This window comes from Silurus meridionalis, chromosome 17 (assembly GCF_014805685.1).
Source record: "Silurus meridionalis isolate SWU-2019-XX chromosome 17, ASM1480568v1, whole genome shotgun sequence".
Lineage (NCBI taxonomy): Eukaryota > Metazoa > Chordata > Actinopteri > Siluriformes > Siluridae > Silurus > Silurus meridionalis.
Genome location: NC_060900.1, coordinates 18,175,012 through 18,187,566, shown reverse-complemented (window position 1 = coordinate 18,187,566; position 12,555 = coordinate 18,175,012). Strand labels below are relative to the sequence as shown.

Genomic DNA, 12,555 nt, shown 5'->3' with positions numbered 1-12,555 from the left:
AGCTGATCTTGGAACTGTGTATCAATCCAAGGCTGGTTCTCTCCACCTGAGTTAAAACTCGTGCAATGATCTGAAGCATACCTGAGAATACCTGCTGGAGAAGCGAAAAAAAAATCCTTCATGTTGAAAAATTATAGCCTTGTCATATTTGCTTTAATCAGCATGTGACTAAAATAAAGCCAAAGTAACTATACAGAGAGTTACTAAGGATCTATGTTTCACAAGACAGGTGTAAGAAAAGACAATGTGCGGTGACGGTGTGGAGTGGAGATCATGAATATTCGAATTTATGCTGGAGAGACAATTAACGTGATGCCTTAATGAATTCCAATTTCATCATAGCGAGAGCATGAGGGAATGTGTAATTGTTATTCAAGCTAAAAGCATCCGAAGCCAATTTACATTGTCTAACAATGAACTTTTCTCCACCGTCTCATTTCCTCCGACGAACGGCACAAGAAGAAGAAAACCAGCGTTCTATACCTGACAACTGGCTGGGGAAATTAGAGTGATTTTCCCACTGCGTCATAGTGCAACTAAAACAGCATAACCTGTTTGGATTCCTTTAACTCAGCATACTCCTCTGCCCAAGCCATATCAGCTTGTTTTTTTTTCCCCTCTTAGGCATTATATAAGTGTAATATCTCACAGGCATCAATATTCTTGTTGTGTTTTCATTTCTTCAAATATACCTTTATATTTTGTTCATCGGATTTGTGATAAATCCGCACTTCCAACTGGAATTATGAATCACCCAGCTCTTATCTAACACTATATGCTTTAAACATAAGCCATAGTTGCACCAAAAATGAGCATCAGTCCATGGGTGGAGTTATAGCTTTTTTTCCACACCACAGAATCACGTGGGTTTCCGGGGAGCCTTTGGAGCAGCTGCCAGCTCAGTCATGTGTGAGGGTCTAACACTGCTTTGTTGGGGTGTCCCATATTCACTGCGCACGGCATTCTCCCCAAACACTTATCCATTTCAGACAGCCCACACACTTTGGGCTGTGCACCAAGTCGCCGTAGGCTCCAGCTCAGCGGGGAGAGGGAGAACCCGGGGGCGGGAGGCTCCGTCGTCTCCCAGCTGTTCTACTAGCCTGGCAGAGAAAAATGCTGACAGCATGCCGTCAGTTTATCTTGCACCATTTGCTGGAGGACCACTGTATATTCAGAGGTGTGTGCAAAATATCGCACAAAAGTGTCTATCTCCTGTAGACATGCTTTATCATATACCGATAAGGTTTTTTGGTTATTTAAAATCCAGACTTTAAGATCAATTATCAAATTTCTAGCACATGTTTCACACACCGCAGTGTTATTAAACAGGGTGAAGGTGTGATTATTTTTGCATTGCTATTAAAAATGTAAATTTAAGCCCATTTTAGAGAACAAGAGCAGCTACACACTGATAGTCACAACAGCTCTGTCAATGTTTGCACTAAATCATGCAAATCTACCAGGTTTTTTAGGGAAAAAACTTTTCACAAATTAACACAGAGGCTTTTGTATGAGGCTTTTTTTTAAGGCTTTTTTTTAAAACCTGTAATCAATTATGCTAAGCAAACAATATATATATCCACCGACATGGAAGTTTTTCATTTATATTTTTATTCACACCCACACATTTCATTATAAGTCATTGTGATGTGTATTTTCGAATTGTGCTTTTAAACAACACACACTAGGGCTGTTCTAATCCGTTACTCAATAAAAAAAAAAAATGATACAGTCCTCTTAAATTTTTTCTTTTTTTTTTGGAATAATCGATTGTGCTCATTTTTTTTTTAAGTTGGCGCCAACAAGTTGCTACCCAAGTAAGGCAGCGGGCTTAAGAGAGACAAGCAAAGAAATATTAGCCTTTAATGAAAATTCAATCAGAAGATACAAAGCTGCTTTTAGCTTTTGTCTGAGAAAGCACTTAGGCAGCCTTGAGTGAATTATGTAGCTTATGTAGCATGAATGGGCTGAATTAAAGCCATTAGAGCTGATGATAAACAACATTTATAATGCAAACTTATATCATAACACACCGCATTATCTAATTACACTCCACTCAAGCTTTTGTCTCCTTTGATAGAAGATTACTGAGCAAATTAGGAAAGTCATAAATTCATAGTTAACCGTCAAATTGAAGAATGAGTTCTGATTAGGCATAAACTAATTTGGTATTTCTTTTGTGTGAGTGTCTTCTCTCCTGTTGCTAATAGGACAGAATGGCTAAAAAAATGGCAAAACCTCTCCCAGAAAGAATGCAGTGCGGTCCCTAGATGCTGTTGCAGCAAGGGCGAAATGTCAGGCAGGGAACGCCAGTGATACATTTGTTTTGACAAATCGAAGAGGCTTTTCCTCCATTCCTTCTTTGCCTACCACATCGTAAATCTGACAAAATTTTAGACTGACCAAACACATTTCGTTGTTGTGTAGCCAGGAAACTTCATACGATCAAGGTGAGTTAGCATCAGATGCTCACCGAGCTGTCACATTTCTTTTTCGCCCAGCCATTCTTCCTGTTCCTTCTCCTGCACAGATACTACATTCAGCACCTCCACCTGACTCAAGTGAAAATACATAACACGGCTGCCAGAGTTTGAAAATGAGGACATTTATGCAGGCAATGTTGTGTATAACTCAATTTTTATCTCATTCTCGATAAATGAAATCACTGGGCTTTTAAATGATGTTTCAGCCATTGTCATCATTCAGTTAAAAACAATCGGTTTTCCAGTCTGGCATGAAGATTTTGAGAGTAGACTGTCATGCTACTGAAAACACAAATGGCTTAAATATATTACATCGCAACAGCAGCATGTGTAAATATGCAGCCAGGAACATTCAAAAGAAAACAGTGGCGTGTAAGTTGTGTGTTTGTGTTTAGAAAGAATACAGGATACATGTTACAATTGATTGTACACAATGCCAATTCCAGTGTGGGGGTTTGGGGTGTGTGTACATGTTTAGTCAAAGATCCTTATTGTCACCTCGAAGCATCTATCTTTCTCTCAAGATCATCAGACACAAAGCAAAATAGGACACACAGGGAGCTGCTGCTATTTGCCTTCATACTCAATCTTTAGTGGTCACGGGTGACAGGAAGACAGCTGCTCGAAAAAAATCACAACATCGGCTCAATGATGTCAAGTCTAATGAAAACAGCGCTCCTGGTTTTACACATAAATGCCGCATTGCACTTTTATTAGGATCTGCAACAAACGCAATACACTCACACTCTTGACTGAGCCTTTTCGGATAGTTATATTATGAATAGCTATCATTATATAAATGTTAAATGTATTTTGTAACACTATTTTGGCATTTGTGTATGTTCTGTTGCACCACAATTTCGTTCAATTGTTTCCTTATATGTCTAGGTGGTAAGGTTGAACAGTGATATGAATGCTCATTAAAAACACATTAACATTGCAATGTATCATTTTGTGGGTTTTTTTGCCATTTAAATTGACAATTACCATATACAATTAATGTATCCATTAAACTAATTGAATTTAATTGGGTTAATATTCCACTTCGCCACCATGCACTCACTGGCTCGGTGTCCCGGTAGACAGTTTTCTGCATCATTACTTTACATTATTTAGACATACATACTAACATTACTTTAGACGTATCTCCCATATGCTTTGGTTCAGATCTTGTTCGTAACAGCCTGCACTCTTTTCAAATATAATCTTGGACCTAACGCCTGAAGTCCATTTCATATTTATTACATATGATTTATATCATAAATCAAATGCATTAGTCCTATAGAGCTAATGGAAGATTGAATGAGTGGATAGGCCAGTGTGTGCCCGAGTGCGCGAGTAGTAAGGAAACATTCTCTCTTATTCTTTTTAATAATAGATTAACATTACATTCAAGTGGTGTGTGTGTGCGTGCGTGTGTGTAAAGCTGTTTTTTTTTTTTAAGCCCACTCCTGCTCACTCCCCAAGCAGCTCTGACTAATCCTGCCCACTCCTGCATTTATTAATTTTGTTTGTACCTGCCAGCAATATTTTCTAATGAACTAAGTTTGGTATTTTTCCAAAACATAAAACAAATGAGTCATTTAAAGCACAACAACCCAACCAGAATAAAGCAGACGAAAAAATAACAAATGAAGCTTCAAACACATTGTGCTTCACATCTGACCCACAGGATCCAATACACCTCTAATACAGTCCAGTGAATAATCAGCATACAGTAACTGTGCATGCTTTTGTAGTGTGTGTGTATGTGTGTGTTTTAGAGAGTAAGAAAAAGAGCATGCTGAGAGGGTTTGTCAAATCCAATCATGTACATGTTGGCCACCTGTGTATGTTTGTGTGTGTGTGTGTGCGTGTGTGTGTGTGTGTGTGTGTGTGTGTGTGTGTGTGTATGTGAGTGAGCACTTGAGAGGGAGAATTAATCGTTTCAGCCAGAGGAAGAGATGGCATTTCTATCGTTTCTTTGAAGTTTTTACCTGCCATTTTGCCGCAGAGCTCAGAGACAGATTTACCCTGAGCATCAATGCAGTGTTTTATTGAAATGGCAGTTCTCAGTGCTTTAATTGGAATTTATTCTAGTTATTACCTAAACAATTACTTCTCTTACCTCTCAACATATTTTAAATTCTATTATTTTGTAAGTGGTATAGTTTAGACTCCCTTAATTTCTATGTGTGTGTGTGTGTGTGCGTGCATGCCAGCACATATGCCTCAATCATAAGCCTAGCTCTGGGTTTCTGCTGAGCTTTTATAAATCATTTGTTTGTGTGTGTGTGTGTGTGTGTGTGTGTGTGTGTGTGTGTGTGTGTGTGTGTGTTTTATGCTTGTGGGTGTAATTCCTGCAGTTCCTGCTTGCCTGCACCCGTAAGCAAGAGCTGAAATAAATGGTGACAGAGTTGCTCCGCTTTTGTGTCACTACTCAGATGTGAAGCTGGCGTCAGGCAGGGTTAAACACTACAGTATTTATCTATCCATTTCATTCATCAAGCTTTGTGCAAGAGTGCCTCTTAATCTTGCAAGTATACTTCATTTACAGAAACCTTTTTCTACATCTGTTCCTTGTTTTTTTTCTGGGACACACTGCACAGCACTGCATCTGCTTCATGACACTGAGAGATGTAGATAAAAACCGTACATTTACAACACTACTATTTACTACTACAATTATTATTATTCATGTTACTATTACTACTATTACTACTCCTATTACTTGTATTATATCTACTAGGGTTACTACCAATTTTACTATTTTAGTCATTCTGTTACTAATATAATATACTAATATACTACCACTACTTTGACTACGCTAATAGTAATCATAATGATAAGAATTTTTCTAACCTTCACAAAAGAAAATGTTTTTTCGTACTCCAGGGCAAAGACAATATTATTGTATTTGGGTGGAAGTACTGTTTTATTAAAGAATATGACTTTTTTATGCCAAATAATCTGGAATGTGTATACATTAATTATATTAATTATATATACACATAGTTGGCAATTAAATAAAAACGTCTGCCGTGACATTTTTCAGCATTTGGACCAGTATAGGTGTATTTACAATTCACTTTGTGTGCGCTGTGGACTTGGGCATGTCTGTTTCAATAAATGCAGATGAGTGTTGCACTCCTCATCAGAGCTCTCCAACATTTGTGAGGCAACAATGTTTAAAGAAAGCCAGAGGAGGAAGAGAAATGCTGCTAGCAATGCAGCTGCTGGTTCCGTGGGGAATCGGCTGTGCTGGTGGCTTCATAGCCTTTTGCTGGGAAGAGAATGTTCAATCAAAACCATTCAAGTTAAGACACCGTCAGAGGCTTACCGGTAGAAAGCTTATCCTTTAAGCCCACACTTTTGGGTGTCATACATGCTAATGGTATAGAGTGCTAACATTTCTTTCCTTTTTCTTTCTCTTCTCTCTCTCTCTCTCTCTCTCTCTCTCTCTCTCTCTCTCTCTCTCTCTCTCTCTCTCTCTCTCTCTAAAACACAGGACAGAGTCTTGGATATGGTTTTGTCAACTACATTGACCCAAAGGATGCAGAGAAAGCCATCAACACATTAAATGGACTCAGACTTCAAACCAAAACTATCAAGGTACTGTTAAATACCAAGCACATTGTTAGAAAGCAATGTGGGTGTAGGTGTGTATGAACACTAGTATGTGTATGGTAAGGGGTAGGTGTGAACATGTTGCTGATTTTGATATGAGATTGTATGACGGTAATGGAACAATATCTCATTTGGTTGGCAGTACGCTCCTGCTTTCCTCCCCAATTAGTCATCAGCCATTTCTCCCAACTGCATGAGTCAATTCACTTAATGTTTCCTGTCACCGTTTCTGCCAGTGGAGCTGCATTGATTAGCACATGTGGTGTGTATTGACTCGTGCTGGGCTGCGGTGCTGCGACACAAAAGCGAGAGGAGGGGAAATCCGCCTCATTAAGATGCAGAAGGAAATAGAAGAGTGACTGCAGGGAGAAATGGGAAAATAGTGTAATTGATATGCAAATGCATCTCCAAATGTCAAATCATGGAGTCACACGAAAAAGGAAAAATAGAATGTATAATGAAAAGATGCTCAAATGCTAAGTAGTCACCCCAGTGTGTTTTTGGTATACTGTAAACCCAGTTAGAGAGGTGAGGTAGACTGAGAATATGCTGTATGCCAGCAAAATGTCAGTGGTACTCCATATTTTATCCGGCTGAAAAAAAAATGTAATTCTATGCTTTTTTTTTTTTACAAATAGAAAATGATTTTTGACTGTATATATTTGCTTCTGATCCTTTTTAGTCTGAGTCATGGTGTAATCGGGTTGTTTGTGAGATCATCTGGCATATAATCCCTGGCCTCTCTGTTACATCCTTGCTAATCTAATCAGACTGGATTTCCTGTGCTTAGGCCGACATGAAAACACAGCATCCATTCCCTCAGGCTGTGCTGCCCGGGAGGGAAAAACAGACAGACAAGTAGGAAGGAATGGAGATTGAGAAAAAAAAACTGTTGTTGAAACTGGGATAAACACAAACATGGGCGGTTTCCAGAGGGCCGGAGTAGCAGGTGGCTTTGTGTGTGCTTGTGCGTGTGCTTGTGTGTGTGTGTGTGTGTGTGTGTGTGTGTGTGTGTGTGTGTGTGTGTGTGTGGGTTTGTGGTGACTCGACTATAGTGCTGGTTTCAGCCTCAGTTTGGAACCCGTCAGAGATGAAATGACTCACTGCGAGTGTGTGTTTGCTCATCGTCACAGCTTCTCACTGCACACATGCTCATCTCTCACTGTTTGGGCAGCAGGAGTGCACACACACACACACACACACACACACACACACACACACACACATGCAAATACACACAGATTCCCAGCAGCACAGTACCAACACTTTAACATATGTCAGTGGGTCTGTGCTCCACGCCACAGACCAGTCCTGTGAATGGAAAAACAATGTGGGGTGAAGCTTCTGAGCCCAGAAGTGGTTTATTGTATAACTTCACGGAGCTCTAACCTACAACATTTCGAGTTACTTGCTCTTCATATGACGCATTTTTTCACAAGCACACCTCTCACATGCACCCATCATGCATGATCTCGCATTCTCTCTCTTTCTTTCCCTCTATCTATCTCTCTCATCCTGCTTCTCAGTCTCTCTCACTCACATATGATGACACAAACAAGCCAAGACAGTCCACATTGTGATTCTCCCAGTGGGACACTGCCTAATCCAGCCGTTGTAAGGGTACTCTAATACCTTTATCTTTCTACCTCACTTTTTTGCACCGACTTTCTCCATCCATCCATCGCAGCATGGGGCAGTGGTGATGGTGATTCCATCTCCTCTCTTTGATCAGGCCTTAGTCTCGCTCTCCCTTTCGCTGTGTGAAATCTTTCCTTTAGACTAATGCCAGACTACTCAATAGGGGATTTTTTTTTCCACTAATGCATCAAGAGGGCATGAGGAGAATGAAATCCTCTCTTGCAACTTAGCAAATAAGAGTATTTGAAGGTCATCATCCTCTTGAAACACATGCTGTGAGACATAGGTCTCTCCAGCTCTTGAGGTTATCGAAGAAATAGTGTGGATAAAGACAACCCAGCCAACAGCAAAAGGGAAGAAATGTTTATTCTGTATATATATTAGTTTTATTCGTATTTTCTTTACTTACTTAAATGAGAGGTTATGTATAGGGGTTATGTTGCTGAAGTAAAATGCTTGCATGTAATGTAAATTTCAACCACCTTAACCCAGTCTTCCTCTGACACTTTTTCTGTAAGTTTTTTAAACTTTTAGAAGTCACACATAAATCCGAGAGACACTAAACGAATGCAGATTGACAGGAAGGACAATAATCAGAGCACAGTGCTGTCTAACAGGGACAGAAATAGAAATGTGTGAGAGAGAAATGGGGGAAAATAGAGAGTGAAGGAGACAGTGTGAGTCTCACCCCTGATCTCCCCTTTCACACACTGAGGTAGTACACACCAATGCAAAAACACAGACACCCTCCTGCCTTCATAGCGCTTTCCTGTTTCACAGCTAAACTCCAACTCTGCCTTCCTGTTGAGGTGCGAGAGGAAAAATCCTACAAAGGGTGCAAAGAGCAGAGCTCCGTGTGGAGAAACACACACACACACACACACACACACACACACACACACTCATCACTCTCACACATATCATTCAGACACACAAACACACACTTCTTTCTAAGTAGCACGCGCACACACGCACGCACACACGCTCTTCACAGGCAGACAGGGTGTTGATAGATCCGGCATCTGGAGCTGCTTGACATGGAAAGAAAAGAAGAGAGGGTGAAAAAAGAAAGTGTAAAAAAAAAAATCACATGAACAAGAAAAAAGAGCAGAAGGCAGGGTAAGGACGCTGCCAGGGCTCTGTGCCTTTTGCCTTCGCACTTAAACTGGATTTCAGGCGATTACTCCTGAATGGATCATGTCTTTAGCTTGCTATTTGTATGACTGTAACAGCATTTGATGGCTCTGGAACCCAAATGTCAGCAGTGATGGAACAGTGCCTGCTCATTTCCCTAATACTAGAGGAATGGTACGAAAGGAGAGCTATAACCATCACAAATGTGCTCTAATGAGGCACTCAGAAAATGGAATTACATTGTATGAATTTTTCCTCTATGTGTGTGTATATGTGTGTGTGTGTGTGTGTGTGTATGTGATTTACCATAGCATGTAAATATTTTATGTTATTCAGTAACAAACTAGAAGAGAAAGTTTGTCAGAGCGACATGGAAAGGGAATGAGTGTGTATGAGCGTGAGAGGAGCTGTCCAAGGTGCTACTGAGTTTGACAAGTTGAGGAGGGTGAGAGCATATTGTGCGAGGGTATGTGCGAAAGAGAGGGAGTGTGTGTGTGTGTGTGTGTGTGTGTGTGTGTGTGTGTGTGTTCTCTGACTGCTAGCAGAGACAGAAGGTTCCAGGGCGCTATTCACAAGTTCAATACGGAGAACTGCAAATATGCAAACCTACAAATAGCATTCACACCTCACTGCCATATGGGGGAACCCCAGAGCATACACTAAATGTACTCAAGAAATTCTTTATTATCTTTTGACCTGCATACTTGAACGTGTGTGTGTGTGTGTGTGTGTGTGATCTCTCAGGTGTCATATGCACGGCCCAGCTCAGCCTCCATCCGTGATGCTAACTTGTACGTGAGTGGGCTGCCCAAGACCATGACCCAGAAAGAGCTGGAGCAACTTTTCTCGCAGTATGGACGAATTATCACCTCCCGTATCCTCGTCGACCAGGTCACAGGTATCCATGGGGCAACTTCTCAGTCAATACACACTGGCAACCACAATAAGTACACACACACACACTCACCACACTTATTAGGCCATACAGACTCACCGCCTTTAAATGTATCATATAGAATACACAGTATGCACAGTTATAAATATATGATGGGACATGAATTGGAATCAAACATGCACACAATTGCACACATGTACACAAGATTGTTGCGGAATCCTCTGGCACAGCTTGCATTGCATAACTGTTAGCTTTGTTTCGTAGGACCTGATGTGCACTGATGGAGCAAAATGCCTCTTTAAACACACATGCTGCTGCCAAGAACCAACAAATGAGCCATTGTGTGCGTGTGTGTATTTAAGCACAAAACATGTCCCATGACCATAGGAAGTGGTAAATAACAAATGCAAATCCCTTTTCAAACAGCATTTTTCATTTTACATATCTCCTGGCATTATAAAGAAATAATAAATTAGTCAATATAGGGAGTATATATGCATGCTTATGAAGTTTTCTATGCATGCTGTGAAACAATACTTTTCATATGTTTGCACATTGGTGATATCATTATTTGCTTTGCAATCCTATAAACTACAAAATATTGCATCATCTAATTCCATTTTCTCTACTAAAATTCTGTTGGCTCGTTTTTACTCAGGCGCGTATAAACATTCAGATACTCAAACTGTCACATGTTTATTGCCAATCTAAACATTCACACGACACACACATTATTTGCTTTCCTACTCTTCCCTAAAACTCATTTTCATACATCCTCCTCACATGCAGACACCCTTCTGATGCACTCCACCCCTGCAGGGCCATGAGGAGGCTCCTCCAGGATGATGGGGTTTTAGAATAAATCCTAATGATTATGAAACAAGGAAGTTTTTTTTTCCCCACAAGCTGCAGCATTAAGAGGCATCATGTCACCCTCTGCCCTTACTGAAAAAAAAAACAAATTGAGCATGGTTTGCTGCTCTATGACCGAGCTTTAAATTACATCCAGGGACTATGTGTGTGTGTGGTTGTGGGTGTGGTTGTGTGTGTGTGTGTGTGGATGGATGTCCAAGAGTTATTGTTCAAATGTAACAAAATGGCAGATTCAAGTTTTCATATATTGGACCTACTTCCAGCTTAGTTTAAATTGCTAGCAGCCAGCAAGACTTCAGCAACACTCCACCCACATAATACCATTTATATAATGCTATAATTAATTATCAATCCATACCAGGGTCGAGATCAGTTTCGTTTCAGTGCAGCAAATTTATGTAATGTGCTATTGCTTTTGTATTCCGATTTTTTTTTCATGTAATTAAACTGAATACAGTTGGAACACGACTGTCGGTGCAATTACCCCAGCAGTATATGTTTGCCATAACAACAGAGAGTCCTAACCCTTGACAGCTTGGGCCCTAGTATGTGTTCAGTAAGTTCAGTATGTGCTGTGCTAATACAATAGATTTATAGTCGTAGCACACAAATGTAAATTGTAGTTTTAACCCCAGTAGGGTATTTGAATAAGATTAAAATACTGTGTCTGAGTACTGTGGTCCTCTGAGATTTTGTGTGGGTTCTTTGTGGGTATTGGTGTTACAGAAGACTACTAGGTTTGGCTGAAGCACACTGTTGATCTTAGATAGTTTGCAGAGGTGACAGAGGGAAACAACACCATAAAGTAAGGAAAGAAGACTTTTAGTAAATCCCTTTTTTGTCTTTGTGGAGAGTTTGAACTAAAGGACTCGTGGTTGAATGGAAATGCAGAATGCAGTTTTTGCACGGTTTACAAATTTCAACAAGCTCTGAAGCACTTGCCAATTTAGCATGAGCCGGCCTCACATAGACATTATTATTTTTTGGCTGCAGGTGCTGTCCTTGGTGCTGAATTGCCAGTACTTAATGGGAGGTGATCTCATTGGTGTACAAGAAAACGAGAATGAGACAAACACAGAATGATTAGAGTGCTAAGAGAACAAGATTTTACTGCATATGGGTTAAAGTAGTGTATATATGCAAATACTAACAATAAGATCAAATAAAAAAAAATTCAACCATTCAAAACACAGTACGCAGGTATCAGTGTGATGGATTGTAATTTGTGGCTTTGTTAGAACACCTTTGTAGTTTAGTGCTAAAAGAGTTGTAAGTGGAGTCCACTGACTGAATTAGTTGTGTGTATACTTGTCTCAGGTAGTTGACAAGTAGTGTTATAATAGTACAGATATTCTGAGTTCTGAGTTGTGGCATAAGCAAAGAATCCAGAAGGTGACTGGGGATCTTGACTGTACTTTTTTATGTAAAGGTAAATAGATTGATATGCACTTTAACTAGAGTTCACAAATTGTGATATGTAACAGTTATGTTGCGGAGTTCCCTATAATCTCTATATATGGTTCCCATATATTTTCCTCTTCAAATAAAGGTCTGCAGTGGGTGTGGGCCAGCAACAGGTAAATACCGCAAACTGAGCTGCACTCAATTTGTTAAAAACTCAGTATGGTCCTGGCACTCTGCGTTGGCTTAGATTTATGATAGATCTTTCTTTAAAAAAAAGATCTGTTTTCCTATTTCTTAAGGTTTCCAATAAACAGCAGGGTACTGTGTTAATGACCGGTCTGGAATAACTAGAATTTTCTTTAATTGAGTTTATCTTATAAAGGAGACCCAAGAGTTATGATAAGCGTGAACGATTGTTTTACTCACAGGCTGGTGTGTCCCGTAGGTTGACTTTCAAATGTATAGAGGGAACACGGGACCAATAGGTTGTGCTTTCTGGCAATTTCTTCAGTATCCACAGAG

At 39.9% G+C, this 12,555-nt stretch overlaps 1 protein-coding gene across 11 annotated transcripts in view; it reads left to right on the top strand.

The window, feature by feature from the left end:
- Positions 1-12,555, top strand: part of elavl4 (ELAV like neuron-specific RNA binding protein 4) — a 67,139-nt gene that overhangs the window by 40,518 nt on the left and 14,066 nt on the right. For all 11 annotated transcript variants that reach the window (XM_046871139.1, XM_046871140.1, XM_046871142.1 and 8 more), the window contains 2 exons: positions 5,971-6,074; positions 9,606-9,759. In XM_046871139.1, coding sequence (XP_046727095.1) covers positions 5,971-6,074; positions 9,606-9,759 — 258 coding nt within the window. The remainder of the gene's footprint in view (positions 1-5,970; positions 6,075-9,605; positions 9,760-12,555) is intronic.